Source organism: Gobius niger (genome assembly GCF_951799975.1).
Source record: "Gobius niger genome assembly, chromosome: 2".
In the NCBI taxonomy this organism is placed as follows: domain Eukaryota; kingdom Metazoa; phylum Chordata; class Actinopteri; order Gobiiformes; family Gobiidae; genus Gobius; species Gobius niger.
The window spans coordinates 28,150,748-28,171,416 of record NC_136853.1 but is presented as its reverse complement, the minus strand read 5'-3'; the positions used below and the strand labels follow the sequence as shown (position 1 = coordinate 28,171,416).

Sequence of the window (20,669 nt, the reverse complement as noted above, 5' to 3'; positions counted from 1 at the left end):
TCGAACCTGTCCGTTTTCACCGAGATTACCTGGAGACTCGCCTCATCTCTATGGGATGTCTCAGAGACATCTGCATGACCAGCAACAACACAAGTCTCCAGGCCAGTGACAGGGGCCCTCTGCGAAAACACAATCAAAACACAACACATTTTTGCTTCTTGCAGTATGTTCGAAGAGTAATGGGAGTTTACCCATCCAGAACACATTCTTTATAGAGAGGGCATTTGACTGCTTCCTGTGGGGTAGCCTTCTACCTATTTGAGCTGGAGCTTTGTTTGCAATGCCAGGAGTACAGTGCATCTGGAAAGTGTTCACGGCCTTTCAGTTTTGAATTGTTATTGAAATGCCTTATTCCAAAATGGACAAAACGTTTTTTTCTCCCCTCATCAATCTACACACAATAGCATAAAATGGCAAATGTATTCAAACCTTTTATTTAGTGCTTTGTTGAGGCGCCTTTGGCAGCGATGACAGCCTGAAGTTTTCTTGGTTATGATGCCACAAGCTTGGCACACCTGCACTTGGGGTACTTTTCTTCTCTGCAGATCCTCTCCAGCTCTGTCAGGCTGCACAGCTATTGTCAGATCTTTCCAGAGATGTTCAATTGGGTTCAAGTCTGGGCTCTGTCTTGGCCACTCGAGGACATTCACAGATTTATCCTGAAGCCACTCCTTCATTATCTCGCCTGTCCAAGCGGCAAGTGGGCTGTCATGGACCTTTTACTCAGGAGAGGCTTCTGTCTGGCCACTCTACCATAAAGGCCGGAGATGGTTATCCTTATGTAGGTTCTTCCATTTCCTCAGAATAACGCTGGAGCTCTGTTAGTGACCATCGTGTTCTTGGTCACCTCTCAGACCGAGGCCCTTCTCCCGGACTGCCGGCTCTAGGAAGAGTCCTGGTTGTTCTAAACTTTTTCCATTTACGAATAATGGAGGCCACTGTGCTCTTCGGGACCTTCAATGCTGCAACCTTTTTTTTGGTACCCTTCCCCAGATCTGTGCCTTGACACAAACCTGTTTCTGTGACAGTTCCTTTGACTTCAGGCCTTAGCTCTTGCTCTGACGTCAGCTGTGTGACCTTATATAGAGGTATGTGTCTTTCCAAATCAAGTCCAATGAAATTAATTTAGCACGGGTGGACTCCAGTCAAGCTGTAGAAACATCTAATCAAAAATCCGGGGAACAGGAGGCACCTGAGCTCAGTTTTGAAAAAAAAAATATATGTACAATTTTTTTACTTTATTATTGTGGGATATTGTGTGTAGATTGATGAGGAATTTATTTTTTTATTTTTTTTTTCCTTTTCATTTTGGATTTAAGCGGTAACATTAGCGTACAGTAAAATGTGGAAACTGAAGAAGTGTGAACACTTTCCGGATGCCCTGTAAGTCAGGCCAGTTCCAGGTGGATGCTGGTCTCTGCCAGTGCTGCCCCTTTTCACGGTGCATCATCTTTTTTTTTAATATATATATTTGTTTCTGCTCTCAGCTATTTGAGGCCAGGGTAACTGGGCATACCCTCAGAGATGGCGTGGGGAGCTCAGTCTCCTGAGAGGTGCTCAGAATAGAGCCACTGCTTCTCCACTTCGAGAGGAACCAGTTCCAAGTGCCTCCCTAAAGGGTGCAAGGCAGGCCTTTGTCTCCTGGTTAGCCTGTGTGGACATTGGGGCTCCTTTAGAGGAGAAGGAGAACATTGTGTGCTGAAACCGAATGTGTTGTGCAAATGCTAGCATCACACGTTTACTCTTTATTGCGTGTTGTTCATGTGAGGATCAGCAAAGATGCAGCAGAGGATGAGGAAGCATGCCGCATTTTTATGCAGAGTGACACGGCAGCATCCCCTGTAGCCACACACAGGCCTGTCATCCCGTGCCTGACGCTTGTGCCCAAATCAGGGCCAACACACTCATTAAAGCTCTTTACCAGAGGGCTGTGCGTCCTCATCTTCCACTTCTCCCCTCCACAGCATCACATGCACTCATCACTTCTCTTTCACAGAAGCCTCTGCAGACCGGCCAATCAGAAACAAGCATGAAAACATATGAAATATTTACCAAGTTAGCTGTGAGTGAAAAACGTTATGAAGACTGGCACAGTACTGGTGATGATTATACTCGAACATAAATACATTACATATATGTCAGGAATGTTCTTATTCGTTATAATAGGGAGATATCACAGGGAAAATCCATATATCCTTTTCCCCTCAAACCTGACTCTCCCCTTAAACATGACCATTGCTGTTAAAATGTAAAATGGCCGTGGCAGGTTGGAAGATGAAGGGCCTTTCACTGGTGTGGCTTATTTTTCTATACGTAAATAAGAATTTTGTTCCTTATACATTGAAACCAGGAGTGTCAGGGACAGCTGCATTAAGGACTTATGAATGTACAAAGCAACATGACCCCACCCCCTATACCATTCACAAACACATGGATATTTAATGCATGCCTGTATGTAATGCCAATGCAGATCCCCTTATTTCTCCAAAGCTATTTATAATCCCCTTAGCATGAAGGGAAACAAGTGTGGCCAATTCATACAGTGCCCTTCAAGACCAATGCTGGGCCCTTGGGTGCTGCCGGGGCCCGACTTCAGGGAGCTATTATTAGAGTCACGTCATGAGAGAAGCAGTGAGGATAGAGGAAAGCAAAGTGACAGTTTGGGGGAGGGAGAAGATACAGTACGGACACAGAACAGAGTGAGGCTGATGAGAACTGTGGATGAGACAATAAAAATGACTAAAATATGGCGCTCCGACAGAAGCTAAAAGTCCCAAACTACAAATATGACCCATACTGCGTGAAAGACATACTGTTTTCCTTTTAATGCTCATGTTTTTGGACAGGATTTGATTTCAAAACACATGCGGAGTAAAGAAATTAACCGCATCCATGTCCAATCAGTATAGTTTCGTCATCTTAACACTCGCCCCAGAGTGACACCTTGTCAATGGTATGATCGATACGAGCGCTGAAGTTGGGAAGAAGACGGCAGCAGTGACAGATTGATGCAGTAGAGATTCAGCAGTTGACGGTAGCGTTGACAGCTCTTCGCTCGCTGCAAATACACCCACAGAGGCAGACGGGGCAACGATCAATGCATGGCTTACATAGTTGAGTGAACTTTATCTGCGCATTTACAGGGAAGTGCATTAAAATGGGTGATTTAACTCCTTGTGAGACGAAGAACTGACTGGCAAACGGGTAAAGGAAAAGACGTGAAGACTCTTTAAAGCAGAACTAAGTTACTCGTGCCCCTAGAGGCCATAACTGCAGGTGTCGCAGCATGTTGCGTTTTTTTACTCAATAATTGTCCGTGAGAGTAAATACTACGCTGACAGAAAAGACAAAGGAAGACAGGGATATTGTACATACAATTACACAATGGAGATATTTTTTTTCACTCAAACTTGGCTGTAAATACTGTTTAAGTGGCGCTAGCCCACAGTTAGCTTTGCCCGTTAGCCTGTTAGCTTCTTCTCCGTGATTCCATTAGTGTGCATTGGTGACTCTGACCCGTAGGCAGTGATTTTCAATTGTAGTTTTCTGGACAGAGACACCGGGGGGAGAGGAAAGACCCCCCAATCATCCCAATAACACTTGTATTACCCCCAGAGGGACTAGGATTTATTAAGGTAAACTTAGTACTGCTTAAATGTATTATGCAAAGAATTATTCATCATTCTTTATATGAAATCAATTGAGGGTCTTTGTGTGACTACAATTAAAATAAGGATGCAGAACCATGAATGCAAAAAAAAAAGCACACAAAAAAAACATTTTTCGGACATTGACACACTTGACAAAAAAAATCCAAAATCATCAAAAGCAACAAAACTGACAAAAAAAAAGACAAACAGGCTTCAAAAACTTGACTATAATGCAGTGACAATTTCACAAAATAGCTACAATCTCTTTTGTAGGTCTTAGCTTTCAAATGAGGCACTTCTCCAATTGAGAAGCTTTTAGATTTGGGCAAAGCCGAATTGGAGAAAATGCACTCGGTTCAGGTGGGGGGGGGGTAAGAGGTTAAGAAGTGTCAAAATAGTGACAAAAAATGTTTATCCCCATGTAAAGCGTCTTTGAGTGTCCAAAAAAGCGCTACACAAGTTTAATGTATTATTATTATCATTATTAAAAATGATGCAAGAACGAGGATGAAAACGACCAAAAAAATAGCAGAAAAGTGACAAAAAGGCGACGAAAAAGTGGGAAAAATGTGTGACGAAAAAGAAACAAAAAAGCATCAGAAAAGTGACAAAAGCGCAATGGAAAAACAACACAACAAAAGAATGACAAAAAAAGCAACAAAAAAAGACATCGCAGCAACAACAGAAAGAAAAAAGATTTTTAGTTTTGTAGGTCTTAGCTTTCAAATGAGGCGCAGGCAGGAGTTAAGAGGTTAAACATAGTAAAAAAAAAATATAATCTTATCCCTGAAGCTGTCGAACTAAAACAATACACAAGGGGACACATTGTTTTGATTCTGTCCCCACCAGATATATCTTGACCTTGTGACATGAAACCCTAATCTTTCCTTCTCACCGCTTCATCACGCCCAGAAAGTTCTGTCAGCACCCCACCCGTGCATGGGATCAGCTCTAATCCAACGAGGCTCCTGCTCATGCGAAGAGGCCAAGTGGTTGTGTATGTCATTATCAGCTGCACTGCTGTGTGATTCGCATTTTAACCAAGGCTCACTGTGCATTTATAGACCCCTTTGTGCCAACACTGTGAATCGTGCTTGTAATGAGTTAGGTTCGGGTCGTACCATTGTGTGTTTGGAAGGGGTGAAAGCGAGACAAAGAGCGTTGCAAATCGTGATGCACGTTCACTGGAGGGACTGACGTTTCACTGAATGGCTCTTAATGGCGTATTTTGATCGGCGTCTGGGGTGTTCATCAGGAAACTGTGGCGATTTGTCTTTAGCGTGCAGTGTTCACCCCCTCCGCACTACCCTCTCGCAGATAAATGCTGGGGATGAGCAAGACCATCTGCAAAAATAGACTGCAGAATCCCCTCAAAGAAAGAGGCAGGGCTAAAAATAGCACCTATTGCCCACTGAAAATGAGATTCATAAAGACAAGGGATTCCCTTATCGCAGTTTTGTGTGAATCAATTGGAAACATTCAAAACACACATCAGCTTTAAGGTTCTCCTACAGTTTATGTGAATTTAATCATTACCTTTAAATTGAGCTGAACATGGGCAGCCAATTTAGAATTTTGAACATTTTAACGAATATTGCCTCTGTAAATAAGCTCATCGGTGACTTATAACAAATGCTACAGCGAATCTCATTTTGTGGCAGCAGTTTTTTTTTTTTTTTACAAAGTTAAGCTATTTCATGTTGCGCTTCCTGTAAAGGTTGTGATGTCTTTGAAACCATTTTAGGTGGAGTCGATATGAAACCCATTTAGTCCTTGCTGTGGGTCAGATCAAGTGTCTGTATAAGTTCAAGCAGAGGAAGTCAGAGTGCTGAGGCTGCAGGTCGGACTAATGCGCTCTCCTTCACTGTGGTTTTTCCGTTTGCCGTCTCTGAAAGCCACTCTCTTATGTAATGGATCCCTTTTCCCGTGCCTCCAAATCATTACTTTTGAATGAGACATTAAAGTGAAGCAATCTGCTAGATCTGCATGACTCTGCAAACTTGCAAAAGGATGCACAATCTTCTTACCCAATTGAAATGTTTTTCGGCAGTTGATACTCTCAGGCTTTATGGTATAACCGGTCATGGGACTATGTTATAACTCTAAATATTCTGCCACATCAAAGGGGTTTATTTGTCCAGAGACATGCTGAACTGACTGCAGCATGTCTCTGTAGAAGTAAACCAGAGGAAGAGGTCCTTGTTTCTAAGTTTAGTGGTGAATTTAGTAATACTGAGTGAAGTAGAAGAAGACACTCAGCTGTTTGACTCTGGTCGATGTTTAGACTTTGTTTAACTCGACCCCTGAGCATCCTGATGTGATGTTTTAGAAAGACACTAGGTATAACAAATTTTGTTAAATACCTTACGCGCAGAGGCGGATCTAGAGGGGTGGCAAAAAGGTCTTGCCCCCCCAGCTGACACCCCACTGATGTGATGTAATGTCTCATCTGCTCTAGAAGCTACTTGGGTGCTTACAGAGGCTCATTCTCAGTACTTTTTCGACAGGACACAACAACTTTATAGCTAAATAAGGGCCAGGTGCCAGCTCCTGTGGCCTTTCTTCCTTTCTTTATGTTGTTTACAAAAGTATAAACTTTGCTTGAATTAGAAACCCCCTACGTACATTGAGGACAATGCCACTATTTGTATATAATTTTGGGAGGCTCAGCATAAATGGAAAAGTTCCCCGCTTGTGCACCCCCGCTATAAACATTCAACATTATAAAATGTGTTGCCACTGCAGATATTATCGCTGACCCTGCTTGCCACCATATGATTTTTTCTAGATCCGCCCCTGCTTACGTGTTTTGACGTATTGGGAATTTTCCTTCTGACTCCTCAGAGGCATCTCCAGACGTGCATGATAACTCTCTTACCAGCTGTTCTTCCCAGCCGTGGCCACACTGACCGTTTTATCAATGCTTCTGTCAGTGTGACCAAATAACAAAATGTGTCTTTCTAAAAGAACATTTTAAACAATCGTGATACGTTTCAGATCGTGACAAAAGTATGTTGTCTCAGCCCTAGTAAATACACTCTCTCCCCTTCCATCATGTAACCCTCCTTTACTATCTCTACCGCAGCAGTAATCCATCAGCCTCCTCAGCTTATCAAAGTGAAACGATCACCATCAGCAAGGAGCAGTCTCCACTCCTTGGGCCCGCTCTATTTAAGTGATCTGTTGCCACTTTATTCCCCGTCAAGAGCCTTGAGGTCAGCTGACCAGGTCCTTAGAGGCGGCTAAAAACGAGAGGTGATAGAGCCTCGACTATGGAACAATCTTCCTTTGTCTGTCAGGTCTCAGTCTGTGGAACAGTTCAAGTCCAGACTGAAAACACACCTCCTCTCCCTGGCCTTCAATACGATTATTGTTTACTTGTATTTTATTTATATGTCATATGTTGCTACTGTGAAGCACTTTGGTTGCAGTTGTTTTAAATGTGCCATACAAATAAAGTTGAATTGAATTGAATGTCTGTGCACATATTACACCGACAAGTAACTTTTCTGCAACAAAAAGAAACAAGAAACACAACAAACAACTGAATCATTTAGTTTCTTTATTAAACAAAGAGTTTAGAAACATAAAACCTTAACTTTATATACACTTTTGATTTACAAACCATTTACAACAGTACATTGAAAAGAAAAGGCCACATGAAACATAGTCACCACCATTGACTGTGTGCATAATACAGTATATATATACATATACCTGGCATATGCCAACATCGAGAAAAATCAAGACTTGAGGTTTTGCAAACAGAGCTCGTGTGACTCTGCCGTGAAGTTATTACAGGTGAACAAACAGCGTAACAGGTGGACACACGCACAGACCCAAAACACAACACATGTAATCATTATTTCAGCTTTTTTTTAACATCCATTTAAAAGGTGCATGTTGAAAAAGATAGACACATCTTCAATGTACGGAAAATAAGCTTTTCACACTAACCCATGACCAGGAAAACATTCAGTCATTTTAGTTTGCCTGGAGGAGCTATTTTTCCCTCGACATAAGAGTAACCATGTAGCTATGACATGTTGAATACTTGACTTCTCTGTATTGCAATATTCAGATATCACTTGGGTCGGTTCATACTGAGTCACTCAACAGTGTCAAGGGTTTTTATTACACTCAAATCTCTTTCTCCATCAGCAGGAAGACATGCTTGTAGTACATTCAATATACATTTACATTACGCCATCTCTCTGTATGGGTGCAGTTACATGACTATAACTACATATTACTCATATTGTACTGTTTCTTATACTTTATTTTAAATAAAAGCTTTGATAAAGGCACTATGAACGTATAACATACATTATGAATGACCACATTTACAACAGCTGCTCTCACTCTAAATGTGCTGTATTATTGCTGGTAATGGAAAAGCATGCGTTGCTGGTTTTGACGTATATTATCTCTTATCTTATTTACACTCATCAATTTGAATAATTACTAAGCCTTGTAACAATGCTGGAAATCATGTAGAGTTTCTGTTTCTTCATGGAAATGTGTTTTACTGTGAACTTCACACCAAGTCCACACAAGATTAGAGCTGGGAACCGTTAAACAACACCACTGTGGTATCGGAAAAAAGTGTAGGCACTACTGGTATCTGAGAGGAAAAAAGGGCACTGAAAACAAGCTCCAACAAACTATATTTGTCTTTTGTTGCCTGTTGGGTCCAGGGACAGCACTAAACAAAGTTACTTGGTTGTTTCAGCTCAAATAAGTGAGACAAATTCAGAAGAAATTGTCCTTTATGAAATAAATTAACAATGTGGTTCTAGATGACAAATCTATGTATATCTAAGTAAAGGTATTGAAAAAGTGCTAAAGTACTGGCATGAAAACATGTAACGGTATCCAGCCCTGTATATGACTGGAGTTGCTGGGCCTCAGACTCACTTCATTTTGAAGTCACTGGTTTGTCAATGGGTTCTTTATGATAAAAGATGCTCTTTAAATGCCAGGGTTTTGGTGTGAAGCATTTTAGGGCCACCGCCTCAGAGCATCTTAGTAAGCATTGACGTCATCTCTTGTCCGATATAATTGTTTAGTCATGTTTAGACGTTTGCACAGCGCACATGCCGGAACAGCAGTATTTCTGCTCCATATAACTTTCAATCTGAACATCACCGTCACTCCTTAATCCAGAAACACAAAGCTTTGAATGATGCATCTACGTGTGTACTCACATGCACCAAGTTCCCAATCAGAAATGAATATTTTATCAAAACAAATGGAGGTCAAGCAAGAGGAAAGAATTGCATACTTTGCAGAGAGAGGAACCATTCCCACTATTGCTTTTTATAAACACATAAGACAATTAAACACCTTGCAGTTAAGAGTATTTCAAGTGGCAGTGAATCAGTAGCGCTGCACTCAGCTGTGTGAAATATTGTTATATAGACACAGCACAGAAACCATGTGAAGAAATATCGCTGTTGTAAGAGACTGGAATAATGTGATGTGATTAATGACTTTACTGAATACACAAGATGTAAAATGTATATGTACTCAACAATATGAAAATGAATGTGCATTTTTCACATGCTGCAAGTCGCATAACTTTCACATTTGAGCCGTCTGAAATCACCAAATTGCAATAAATCTGTTGTGTACAATATTTCTCTCATATAATTCAGTATTACTGATGAGAGTGTGTTTTTGGCTTTGAAATATTGAAACTGACGTGTAAGCAAAAACACAGTTTAGAGTTTTAGCTGATATTGTTTTCATTTAAAGCCACACTGCGTAGCATTTCACACAATAAACAGAAGAAAATACTATAATCTCTTCTCACTCTGACTCGAACCGTCGCAGCGTCTGAACTTCATTTGTCTCCATGGAGTTTTTACTGCTTTGCTTTAGAAAAATGAATGAATACATTAAAATGATTGGATGAAGTCCTCTCCTATGTGTTACTCTGATATCTCATTGCTATGGTGTTGTCTCTGAGCATCAGGAGCCTATTGTTTGTTTGTGTTTACTGCAGTTTATTGCCTGGAATGTCCCGCAATGTGGCTTTAAACATGAATAGAGCGTTTCCTCTTTGTGTCTCTGCCTGACAGTTGGAGGAGCAGACTGGAACATGCAAAGCTATGACTGTGATCGTGATGAAGCTTCATTAGAGCCTCACTTGGTGTTGATGATGCTGCGCACAATGAGGTAGATGTCATCACAGGAAATACAGCATTTTGATCCAAAACTAAACATGACAACACGAACAAGAATAAAATTAAGATTGTAAATGTGCCATGACGTTAATTCCATGGCTAATGCTTTTCTTCTGTCTTTTCTAACTTGTTTTTTCCTTCTGATCATGAAGACACACACATCTTTTCTGATATGTTTAAGACTTACAACAAAAGCCACTTAGCGCTCTTCGATAATACCGTTTTTTTTGTATGTGCAGAGACAATGACAGTATGGACGAAGAGTTCATTTGTAAAAACAGGTAAGTGTCAATGAATACATATGTTTGTAATGTTGGCTTTGCATAGCAGGGCGTGATATTAACTCTGTGCTCACTGGGCGAGGTTTTCACAACAGTGGTTCTAAACTGGTAGGTCGGGGCTCAAAAGTGGGACGTGGAGTCATTTTCAGTGGGTCACAAGCCTTTCCCACAATAGCCGTCGACTGAAAAGTATCGAATGCACCTGAGTCTGCCCAAATGCCTGTTATTGGAATTTTTTAATGTGGTTTCCGTTTTTCAGGCTAATGACTTCCCAAAAATAACGTATACAATATTTGACTTTATATATAACACATTCATTCTGTTTCGGGTTGCGGCTTGTTATTCTGTGGTGATGGTCGGTCCCGACAGCATAACAGTTAAGAACCGCTGTTTTACAATGACTAGTGAAAGACTTTATGTAGCTTATGGGTTGTGTTGAAATATGAGGACCAAAACCAAAGAAAACAATCCAAATTTTAGTTGTTTTGACTAGTTAAGATTTAGTTGGGCATTTGTCCTAGATTATTTCACTTGTTCTGAGATGTTTCTGACTCGTTTCGATACATTTCGTCCTTATTTCGGGTAATTTTCTTTGCCAATGGGGTAAGAAAATCGGTCTTATCTCATTGGCAATTTTACTTTCTTATTTCAAGCGAGATTTACCCTAGAACTGGTCTGAAATGTCCTCAAACGAGCAAAGTAAACTTGGTCCCATCAGGAAAAGTGTCTAAATGAGTGAAAACCGCTCAAAACAAGATACATTTCCTCAATTCAAGTCATTTAAGACAATGCTTGATATTCACTTTTTGCAGCGCAGCTCTTTTGGCTTCACAGACTTGTCCATTATTTGCCTCATTGAACGTTCTATCCTGATCTCTCTCCCCCTAAACCGATGAATAGTGAAGCCTGTACCAATATAATGGCATGGTATGACCCCACAAATTCGTATCTGTTGTAAAATCTCAAAGGGTTTGGATTTTTCACAATAAGCAAAGTTCCGATGACTAACGCTAACGGACATGGGAATAATCCATCGAACAAACTATATTATACTATATTATATAAGAAGATTCATTGTTGGACTGTTTGAATACGTTACAGGATCGAATGCCACTTCTCCTTTTGATTCACTTGAGGGAAAAGTTCACAAAATGGCGTCCTATCAGGCAGAGAACAGGCGTACCATATTTACAACTGTTTTTAAGTATACGTGTCTGAATTGGATGCCGAGGCTAAGAAAATGTACTACTGTTTGGCGAGTTGGATTGTGCTCTGGTCAAATCTATTTTAGTGCAATAAAAAGAACAACTACAGTGCCATTACAATAACAAATGACAACCGAAAAGTATCTGTTTGTGCAGCAGAACTCTAACAAGCATGCAGACACGTTTCGGTGCAGCCATGATCACAACACACGGGACAAATACAGAATTACTTCGACTGTCATTGCAGTGAAAGTGAACGATAAGGCTCCAAAAACAAGGATTCAAGTAAGTAAGTGTACCTCCAACTGATTTCATTGTGTCCAGATCAAGACGGGGTTGACAGATGAAATGTCAGCGAGGGAGGTGGTCGCTTTTGGTACAAGGTGATGCTGGAATGAGGGGATCGCTCACTGTACTCCTTCTGAAAAACAGAAGGGGAAACAAAACAGAAAAAAAAAAACACTTGGTTAATATTTTACATGAAGATCAGCCATTCCGTGTTTTTTTTCTTTTGAGTGAACAAAAAACAAACAAAAAAACAAACACTGACGGAGCGTAATAAGGTGCTGTGAGTGAGCTGTGATATGTGCCAGAGAGAGAAGCAGCGTAACCAGCTGTGTGCTCACTGTTATTTGTAAGATAATTCACTGATGCTGTATATAATTGGGCAAGCCTCGTTTCACCCCAGCCTAATCTGCTGCAAGGTATCAGCTGGACTCTTCGGGGTCTGCAGCACAGTTTGTTGCAGATAAAAATGGAAAAAGGGGCTTTATACGAAAGCAATTTGTTCACCGCTTTCGCATGTTTCCTCCCCATAGTCAGACCACTTTTCTTGCCATGTGAGAGTCACCTTTAATCGACATCATTTTAACTGAATTAAAGTTCAAAAAGTTCAAATGAATAAAAAGTCACTAGTCCTTAGAAGTCAGAAAAGTGTCATGAAACAGCAGCAAATACAGCTCAGGTTAGGGCTTTTGTAAAGAAAATGAGATGTCAAGACACCCAGTATCTGAGTCAACACGATCAGTAAAGTACTTCTATTGCTGCCTGCTGAACATGGATATGGGGATAAACAGCCATCGTCACTTATATACTACATTTACATTAAACTGTGGCCCAGAGGTGGACACAGGACAACAGTTCATGTCTTTCTAGCTCCATTGTTTGTAATTATGGAAGTTGATATTGTCAATCAGTCAAATACGCAGTTGCTATGGAAACAGCTCAGTAATCATTGCAGCTCGAGCCCATGGTGTGTGCACTGTTGTTGTAATGCTGCTGCTGTAGCAACCTGCAGCTGTTGTCACTGAGAGTTTAGAGTTGCACCGCTCAAGGTCTCATGACTGTAACCAATCAAGTGCAAGTGACATAAGTGCAAAAAAAAAAAAAAAAATCATTAATTAGGTACAGTGCTCTTTGACCTGGCTAGAATAACAATACCAAAACAGTACCTCACTAGACACAATATGTAAGCCAATGTAATAGGATGTCATCAGGTATAAAACATGTGCCACAGCAATGTGTGAATCACTACACACTATGTGACTGCTGTCTTCAAAACAAAAGATAGAGAGTAAGTTTAGTTTCCTTTTTTCAGATTCAGTTCACTGTGCATGAACATATGTTCAGGAGCCTGACTTAAGAGAAGAATGAAATATTGACCTCCAAAGAATCAGACGCATTTCAGAACAAGTTCACCTTCAGAATTTCAGCCTTTATGATTTGCTAATTAGTTTCGTATTGCACTGGCTTGCAACACCAATAATTCTTTGTGCAAAGGGTTTCTATAAAAACATATTGTTGAATTTTTTAGGCCCTAAAGCTGAGTGGAAAAAGCAGTTATGGGGGGTCACCAAGGGGTCAGACATGGAGTAACACTGTGGGCCACTCGAGGCCTCATGCAGGACACATTCCCTCAGTGATGACACATAGACTAACAATAGCTGTAAGAGAGCATCAACCAGCTGAGCGTGTTTACCTTCTCTGCATATATTCAGAGGACAACACGTTGGACAAGACTCACAGGCGACTGCTGAGGAAATTGACCATAACAGTCCACTGGGAACACTCATTCACTTTGCACAATGCCCCATGTGGCTGTCATGTCAACTGCTCAGATGAAAGATGATGACATGCAACCTCAGCAGACAATATGGATGTGTAGCAAGTTGTTTATCTTTGATGTTTGTTCAGACTTTTTTATGTCTTTAGAGGTGATTTGTTTTCAGGCATTGATCATCTTTAACTTATTATTATTTTATTTTATCTTAGTCCATATAGGCATATAGGCCCATGCAGTTTATAGATTATAGTCCATATCGGCTTAATCCATGCATGCATGTTGTTACATAATTTAAAAGATATGAAAGACACACATATTTATTTATATCTAAACAGGATTTATGTTCTCAGTCGTATCAGAGTTATAAATGTGTCTATTTAATAGGGTTTAAGACTCATAAATGTTTGACCATAAATTGTACATTAGCCTGTTATTAAAGAATACTAGTTGGCCATATTTGTTATGGATTTGTGATTAAAAGCGAATTCACAAATCCATGACAAATACGAAGGAGCATGAATTCAGATAATTACACTTGGAACATTTCGTGTGTTTGACAAATACAGGCGTGTATCCAATGACCTCTAAACACTGTCTGCCACCTGCTCAGAGCATTTAGTGCCATCTAGTGACAAAAGGATAAACTGCATCCGCAGTACAGTCAGTTGACAGCAGGCAGGAGATGTAAAAACAAATGTTTCATTCGGATAGGGACGATTTTTCTCATAATTTCGATGACTTATTATGCTTGTAGGATGACTTTTGAACAGAACGTAAAATGTCTATTTTGTCTCAGCTGAAATTGAAACGTACCTCTTGGTGTTCAGTCGGTGAGTGTTGAAGGTCGTCTGAAGTGCCAGATGTTGCTAAACCACTGCTGATTGATTCCGAAGAGACTCCAAGCAGTAGGCTAATCCAGAGGTTTTTCCTCGCGTCCAGAATGTCAACGAGAACTATTTATTCCCATCAGTTTCATAACAGTGTCATTATTATTATTCCACGGCCCAAACCCCAAAGCAAAGTGTTGGGGGGAAAGGGGGGTCTTCAAATCAGTTCAGGGTATTTGAGCTCTGTTTAAAATAAAATATAGCTGTAGGCTATGTAAGTGGTGACACATGGTTAAGGTGTTTGCTCTTGTTATGGGCACATTTGCCCATACATTTACACATGCTTGTCTGCAAAGACTTGTGGCCAGTGTGAATGTACCAAATGCAAGTGCGATTTTATAAAGACAACCTTTACCTAGAGCACTGCTGAACTGTCAGATCATTTTAGCTGTTTAATATGTCGATGTTTGATTGACGAGGTCAAATTGAAAATGCATTACTGTTTACTAATAAACTAAACATGCTGGTAAGAATAACATTGTTGGCTGAACCCCAGTGTCATTCGGGTCAGCGTGACTAATCAGAGATGACCATGAACGACAGCCTATAGACCTAATATCATTGGATCATAATAACTAAACCAGCCTCAGTATAAAGACAAATTGTGAATTCAAACAACATGGAGGCTTCCACATTCACAACATGGAGGTTTTCTAGTCTCTAGTTCTTCCTGCGCCCTTTCGCAGATAGACAATACAGAAAAGTCTGGAATGTTGCTATAGAAACTGCTTATAAAAAAGCTGCAGTGTATTTTACCAGCCTCACGATGGAGCTATTGTCACAGACATCATTAAATGAGCTGCTACATGAGGCAGAGGAGGCTTTCAGAGGCGCTAATAAAAACAACAATAAACAAATAAATGTGCCTAATTATACATTAGCACGTGTTGTCAAAGTGTTCCGCGGTGAGTGGCAAAATTGTTTCTTTTTTGAGTGGCACTATTGAATTAAGGAAGTTGTTATTACTTGATTTTGCCACTCACTTTGCCACTGTTTGGAATGATTACGGTTCTATTTCGAATCCAAAGAACGCACGTGCATAGCCTCTATTCCCAGAGTCTCTGTGCTGCAGTTCAACTGCACACTGCCCCACTGCTGAGGTCCAGCCAACCAGCATGGAAAATTCATTCAGCACTATTACAGTTACCATGTCTGTGCCATGACATTTGGCTTGAGTTGAGTCTGTGTGACTAGGTGCAAACTCTGAAATGCATAGCCTAAATCAGAATAAACAGAGATCTCTATGATAAAGTGCTGTAGTGAAACGAAACAGCCTATGCTATTCAGTGCTGTGTTGAATGGAAGACACTGCTGTGTCATTTGAATGGTTCTTTTCGAGGCCAGAATGCACAATGCTCAGTTTCAACTTAAACCAGAGCTGCTATGAGCAGGATTGCCATTCGGATATGCGCGCGCGCGCAGAAGCAACAACACATTGCGCACGAGTCAGACGTCTGTGAGTTTCCCCGTGTACGCTTTGTGAGGACTGCAATTAGTGTATTTGATGGAGTCCACCTCATCGCTGTCCAAGTAGTCGGACTTGGTCAAAGACGGTTTACTGTCGCTCTTTCTGAACTCCCCAAACGGTAGCTGTTGCTGACCACATGTGACGTGTGTGTATTGGAACTGCTCCTCGTGCTCTGTCTCACGGTGATAGAAATAGTTGAAGTTGGACACGATGACAGGCACCGGAAGTGCAATAGTGAGCACACCAGCGATGGCGCACAAAGACCCCACAATCTTACCCCCGATTGTTACCGGACACATATCACCATAGCCCACTGTTGTCATGGAAACTACAGCCCACCAGAATGCGTCCGGGATACTCGAGAAGCCTGAGTCCGGGTCATCTGTCTCTGCAAAGTACACGGCACTAGAGAAGAGGATGACTCCAATGAAAAGAAAAAAGATAAGAAGTCCCAGCTCCCTCATACTGGCCTGAAGTGTCTTTCCCAAAATCTGGAGTCCCTTGGAGTGTCTGGAAAGTTTGAAGATCCGGAAGACGCGAACAAGACGGATGACCCTGAGGATGGCCAGGGACATGGCCTGCTGCCCATTGCCCTGGTGCTCCGCGAGTTCGAGTCCCAGGGTGATGAAGTATGGCATGATGGCCACTATATCAATAGTGTTCATGATGTTCTTGAAGAATGCGGGTTTGCTGGGACAGGCCAGGAATCGGACCAGCAACTCAAATGAGAACCAGATGATACAAAGAGTCTCTACAATAAAGAATGGGTCTGTGAATGGATTGGGTTTTTTTGCGCGCGTCGTTCCATTCACCTGGAGATGTTCTTCAAGCGTTCTCGACTCTTCTCTGAACTCAGGCAACGTTTCCAAGCAGAATATGACAATGGAGATGAGGATGACCAAGACAGACACGATTGCAATACCCCTGGCTGGTCCAGAGCTTTCAGGGTACTCAAACAAAAGCCAGACTTGGCGCTGGAATTCATTGTCTGGCAGCGGACGCTCTTCTTCTTTAATAAAACCTTCATCGTCCTTAAAATTCTCAATCACGTCGTCTCCAAGCTCGTAGAATTTAATCTCCTCCATAAATATATCCACGGGTACGTTGACAGGTCTGCGTAGTCTACCGCCCGACTGGTAATAGTACAGAATTGCATCAAAGCTTGGCCGATTCCTGTCAAAGAAGTATTCGTTCCTAAGCGGGTCAAAAAAGCGCATCCTCTTGCGCGGGTCACCAAGCAGTGTGGACGGGAACTGGGCAAGTGTCTTAAGCTGCGTCTCGAAGCGCAGCCCGGAGATGTTGATGACCACGCGCTCACAGCACTCCTGGTTCTCTGTGCGCTCTGGGTCGTAGACATCCTGGGCAGACAGAGCAGCCAGTGCCACGGTCTCATCCAGGTTCTCTGCAGGCACCACTGTCATGTTTTACCCCGGGCGCGCACTTCGGTCCCCTCTGTCTTTGCTCTTCCTCGTGGATGTGTGCGTCACGTCTGCGGGTGAATTGGTTCGGCTGGCATGTTTACTGCCCCCTCCACACACACCTTTCTCAGTTTACCGCTCAGGCTTGGACTATGACTGGGCTGTCACATTCAGTGCATTTTAAGCAGGCTTTGCCCTCCCCAAGCTGACGTGTGTTCACGCTGTCTCACTGAGGACAATAAAACGCACATGCACGAACTAATGCACGGGTGATTCTCAATCTATTTGGTAAGAATAAAAATGTACACAAATTCAAGAGGGCGGTGTGTTAGGGGAGCATAATAGTGGCGCGTAAAACCTGTTGTCTCCATTGCGCACGAGTCATAGCAACAACATTTGTTGAAACTGTGGCACAGACTAAATAAAACAGCACACATTTTACGGTTAATCTGGAAACAAAAACATTATAGTAACTCCACCCAGTCTCTTTCTGCACAGGCACAAAAAAGATAAATAGACGGTGTCCAATGTCACGTTGCAGACATTTCAAGGAGAATCGGCGCTGACGTCTCCATAACGCAGCAGCTCTGACCGCAGCACGCAACATCTCCACAAGTTGGACACGCCGTGTTTTTGAAACACGGCTGCCTGCAGCTGGAGTGGATTTTACCCTGCTCCTGAAAAGCACCTAGAAAGTCTGTTTTAATGTGCGTTTGAAACGCGCAACTAGTGCAAAATCGGATGAATGGAAAGTAGGTTTCTGGGCATCACTTCAAGTCGACTTGCCTAAAATAGTTGGATTTCTCCCAAAGCAGAAGTTATTTTCCCATAAAATGACCGGAGGGAGCTTCAAGGCCAAAAGAGGGAAACAGACTAAAAAGGGGAAAGATTTCATTGAGGTTTAAAGAGGTCACATTTCCAACAGACAAAATTCAAAATAAGTACATTAAAATTACAATGGAACATTATAGTGTCTGGAAACTGCTTGTCCTGCAACCATGACGTAAAATTGGCCATTGTTTCATTCATAAAAAATGCATCCTTGTGACAACAACACATGTGCCACACAACAAAGTATCTCTGAAGACAAATGTCCCATGTTTTTAGGGTGCTGATAGTCTTTTGTAGAAGGCTTCATGAAGCATATTTGGCCCATTGGATCATATATGACTCATGCTAAACACTAAGGTCTTGAAAGCCTCAACTGCCTAACATCACCTAATGTCCTGTTTGCTCTGATGGCATTGTTCAAATGTCACATTGGCCTCTGGTGCATTCTTTGGCAACGCTCCACATGAGCCTGAATATTGTTTAATTTCTGAATTGTGAAAGAGTGTTACTTTAATTTTCAGTATATTGTATGTTGTTAATATGATTATCATTTGATGAGCACATAGGAGACACATGCACATCACCAGCAATCAGTTGCTTTGCATCTATTGCAATTTGTCCCACATTCAACACTCATTCATAATGTACACAGACAAGACGTGCAAATAGTCTTGCCAAATGAAGCACAGCAGAGCGGTTGGACGTTCAATTCCAGTCCGAGCTGGAAATGAACCTCCAACTTTTGTATTAGGGATGAACACTCAGCCACTGTCGCTCCAACAGCATTCCCGCTAGCACCAACCAGCCAGGACTAACTCTGCTTAGCTTCCGAGATCAGATGAAACTGACCCGTTCTCTAGGAAAAAATGAAACTGCAGTGAGTAGCCTAACAGGTATTTTGTAGGGGGAATATTTTTTGTTTTGGTTTTTGCAGTAATTTTTTTTTCACCTATTCAAAAATAAACATTAATAAACTTTTATGCAAATAAAAAAAAATTAACTGCACATGGCCAACCCTGTGTGACTAATTTAGTATTGGCCTGGGAGTGTGCAGAGAGGAGGAGGTAGTTCTTCCAAAGCAAACAACGATTGCCTGAAAAAGTGCGCTCTTATTTTTAGAGGGTGACTGTGTTTTGACGTAATGGGTCAGTGTAATGAGAATAGCACCATCCATCACTGGGCCAATGCTGTCCAAATACTCTGGGAACGCTGGACTAGAAAACATCTCATTCTGCAGAGCTCTCTCTCTCTCTCTGAAAACTTGTGCAGACACAAACAGGAATTCCCATACTCCGTTTATAAGGAAACCCAGGGGGATAAACAAATACATTTTAGTAATACATTTTTTATTTTTTTTATGACATTGCACTTTCCATTTCAAGGAAATCTAAAAGTGCTTTGAAGACAAATACTTACTTTGAATAGTAGTAATTAATTTGAATAGTGCACACATTTTGAGCTCAAGCATATGAACGTCTATCCACATAATTCTATTGTGTATTCTGTCATTGCATAAAATATTTAAATTGTATTTGTATTGCATTGTAACATGAGCAAAAAGGCATAATATTGGGAAATGTATTAGAAAATATAAATATATATCAAGGGTAAGAGCAGTCCTATGCTGGGACACTCAAGAGTTCTACTGAGTGATGTGGCACCGCCTGTCACTCACAGGTCAGTGTGGGGACAGAGGCAAATAGAGCCGTCACATCGTACAAAACCATAGTTTCATCAGTTTCAAGCTGGAGGTGTTTGATCTTCTCCACAAACTCCACATGGTGTTCTGTATTACCAACTAAAGGGGATAAGATAGTCTTGAGGTGTTTCGCCAGATTATAGGTGATGGAGTCTATGCTGTCTAATGGGTCTAAGGGACACTTCCTTGTGTATTTTTGGTATCCCATTAATTTATGGAATGGCCTCTCTCAGGGAAAGCTTGAAATAGAGGTTCTTGTCAATTACTTCTTCCTTTTCTAGCTTGTGAAGGTAATCTATGATTTTCTTCTTGTAACCCTTTTCAGTCGCTCATCAGTGTTAGCATCCCCGAGCAAGAGACTGACCTTGTCCTCGTAGTTAGCTGTGTTAAGGACCACTGTGCATCTGCTGGCAGGATGTGGATGCTCTCATCCTTTTTCAAAGTTGCCCCAGGTACCATAGGTTCGGGGATTGCCGCCGTGACAGGCACCAGAGACCTTACAGCCACAGAGGGGCAGACGTTCCCAACAGACCCTCATGACATGAGTGAGAGGGCGAGTGAGCGCTGCTGTGGGTTCGGTATCTTTGCCAGTCAAGTGCTCTTCGAGGATCCGTACGCCAAAAAGCTACGTCTGAAGACAAAAAAGGAGGTCCGAGGCACAACCGACTTATAAGTAAAAATCCTTTATTTTCGAGGGACACCAACGTGTTTCGACCGATTAGGTCTTCATCAGGGCAGACAGTGTGGACCCTCATGACATGTTTGGGCCTGCCAGGTCTGACTCCCCTGGACTCCCCCCGGATCCAACTCACCACCAGGTGGTGATCGGTTGACAGCTCAGCCCCTCTCTTCACCGAGTGTCCGAGACACAGCCAGGTGTCCGATGACACAAGTACAAAGTCAATCATTAACCTCTGGCCGAGGGTGTCTTGGAGCCATGTGCACTTATGGACACCCTTGTGCTCGAACATGGTGTTCGT

General features: G+C 41.8%; 1 protein-coding gene across 1 annotated transcript; it reads right to left on the bottom strand.

The window, feature by feature from the left end:
* Positions 1 to 14,746: 14,746 nt before the first annotated feature.
* On the bottom strand, positions 14,747 to 17,913 carry LOC306959423 (shaker-related potassium channel tsha2). The gene has a single exon (XM_079551534.1). The coding sequence runs from the start codon at positions 17,160 to 17,162 to the stop codon at positions 15,720 to 15,722; it is 1,443 nt and encodes a 480-aa protein (XP_079407660.1). The 5' UTR covers positions 17,163 to 17,913; the 3' UTR covers positions 14,747 to 15,719.
* Positions 17,914 to 20,669: the final 2,756 nt, after the last annotated feature.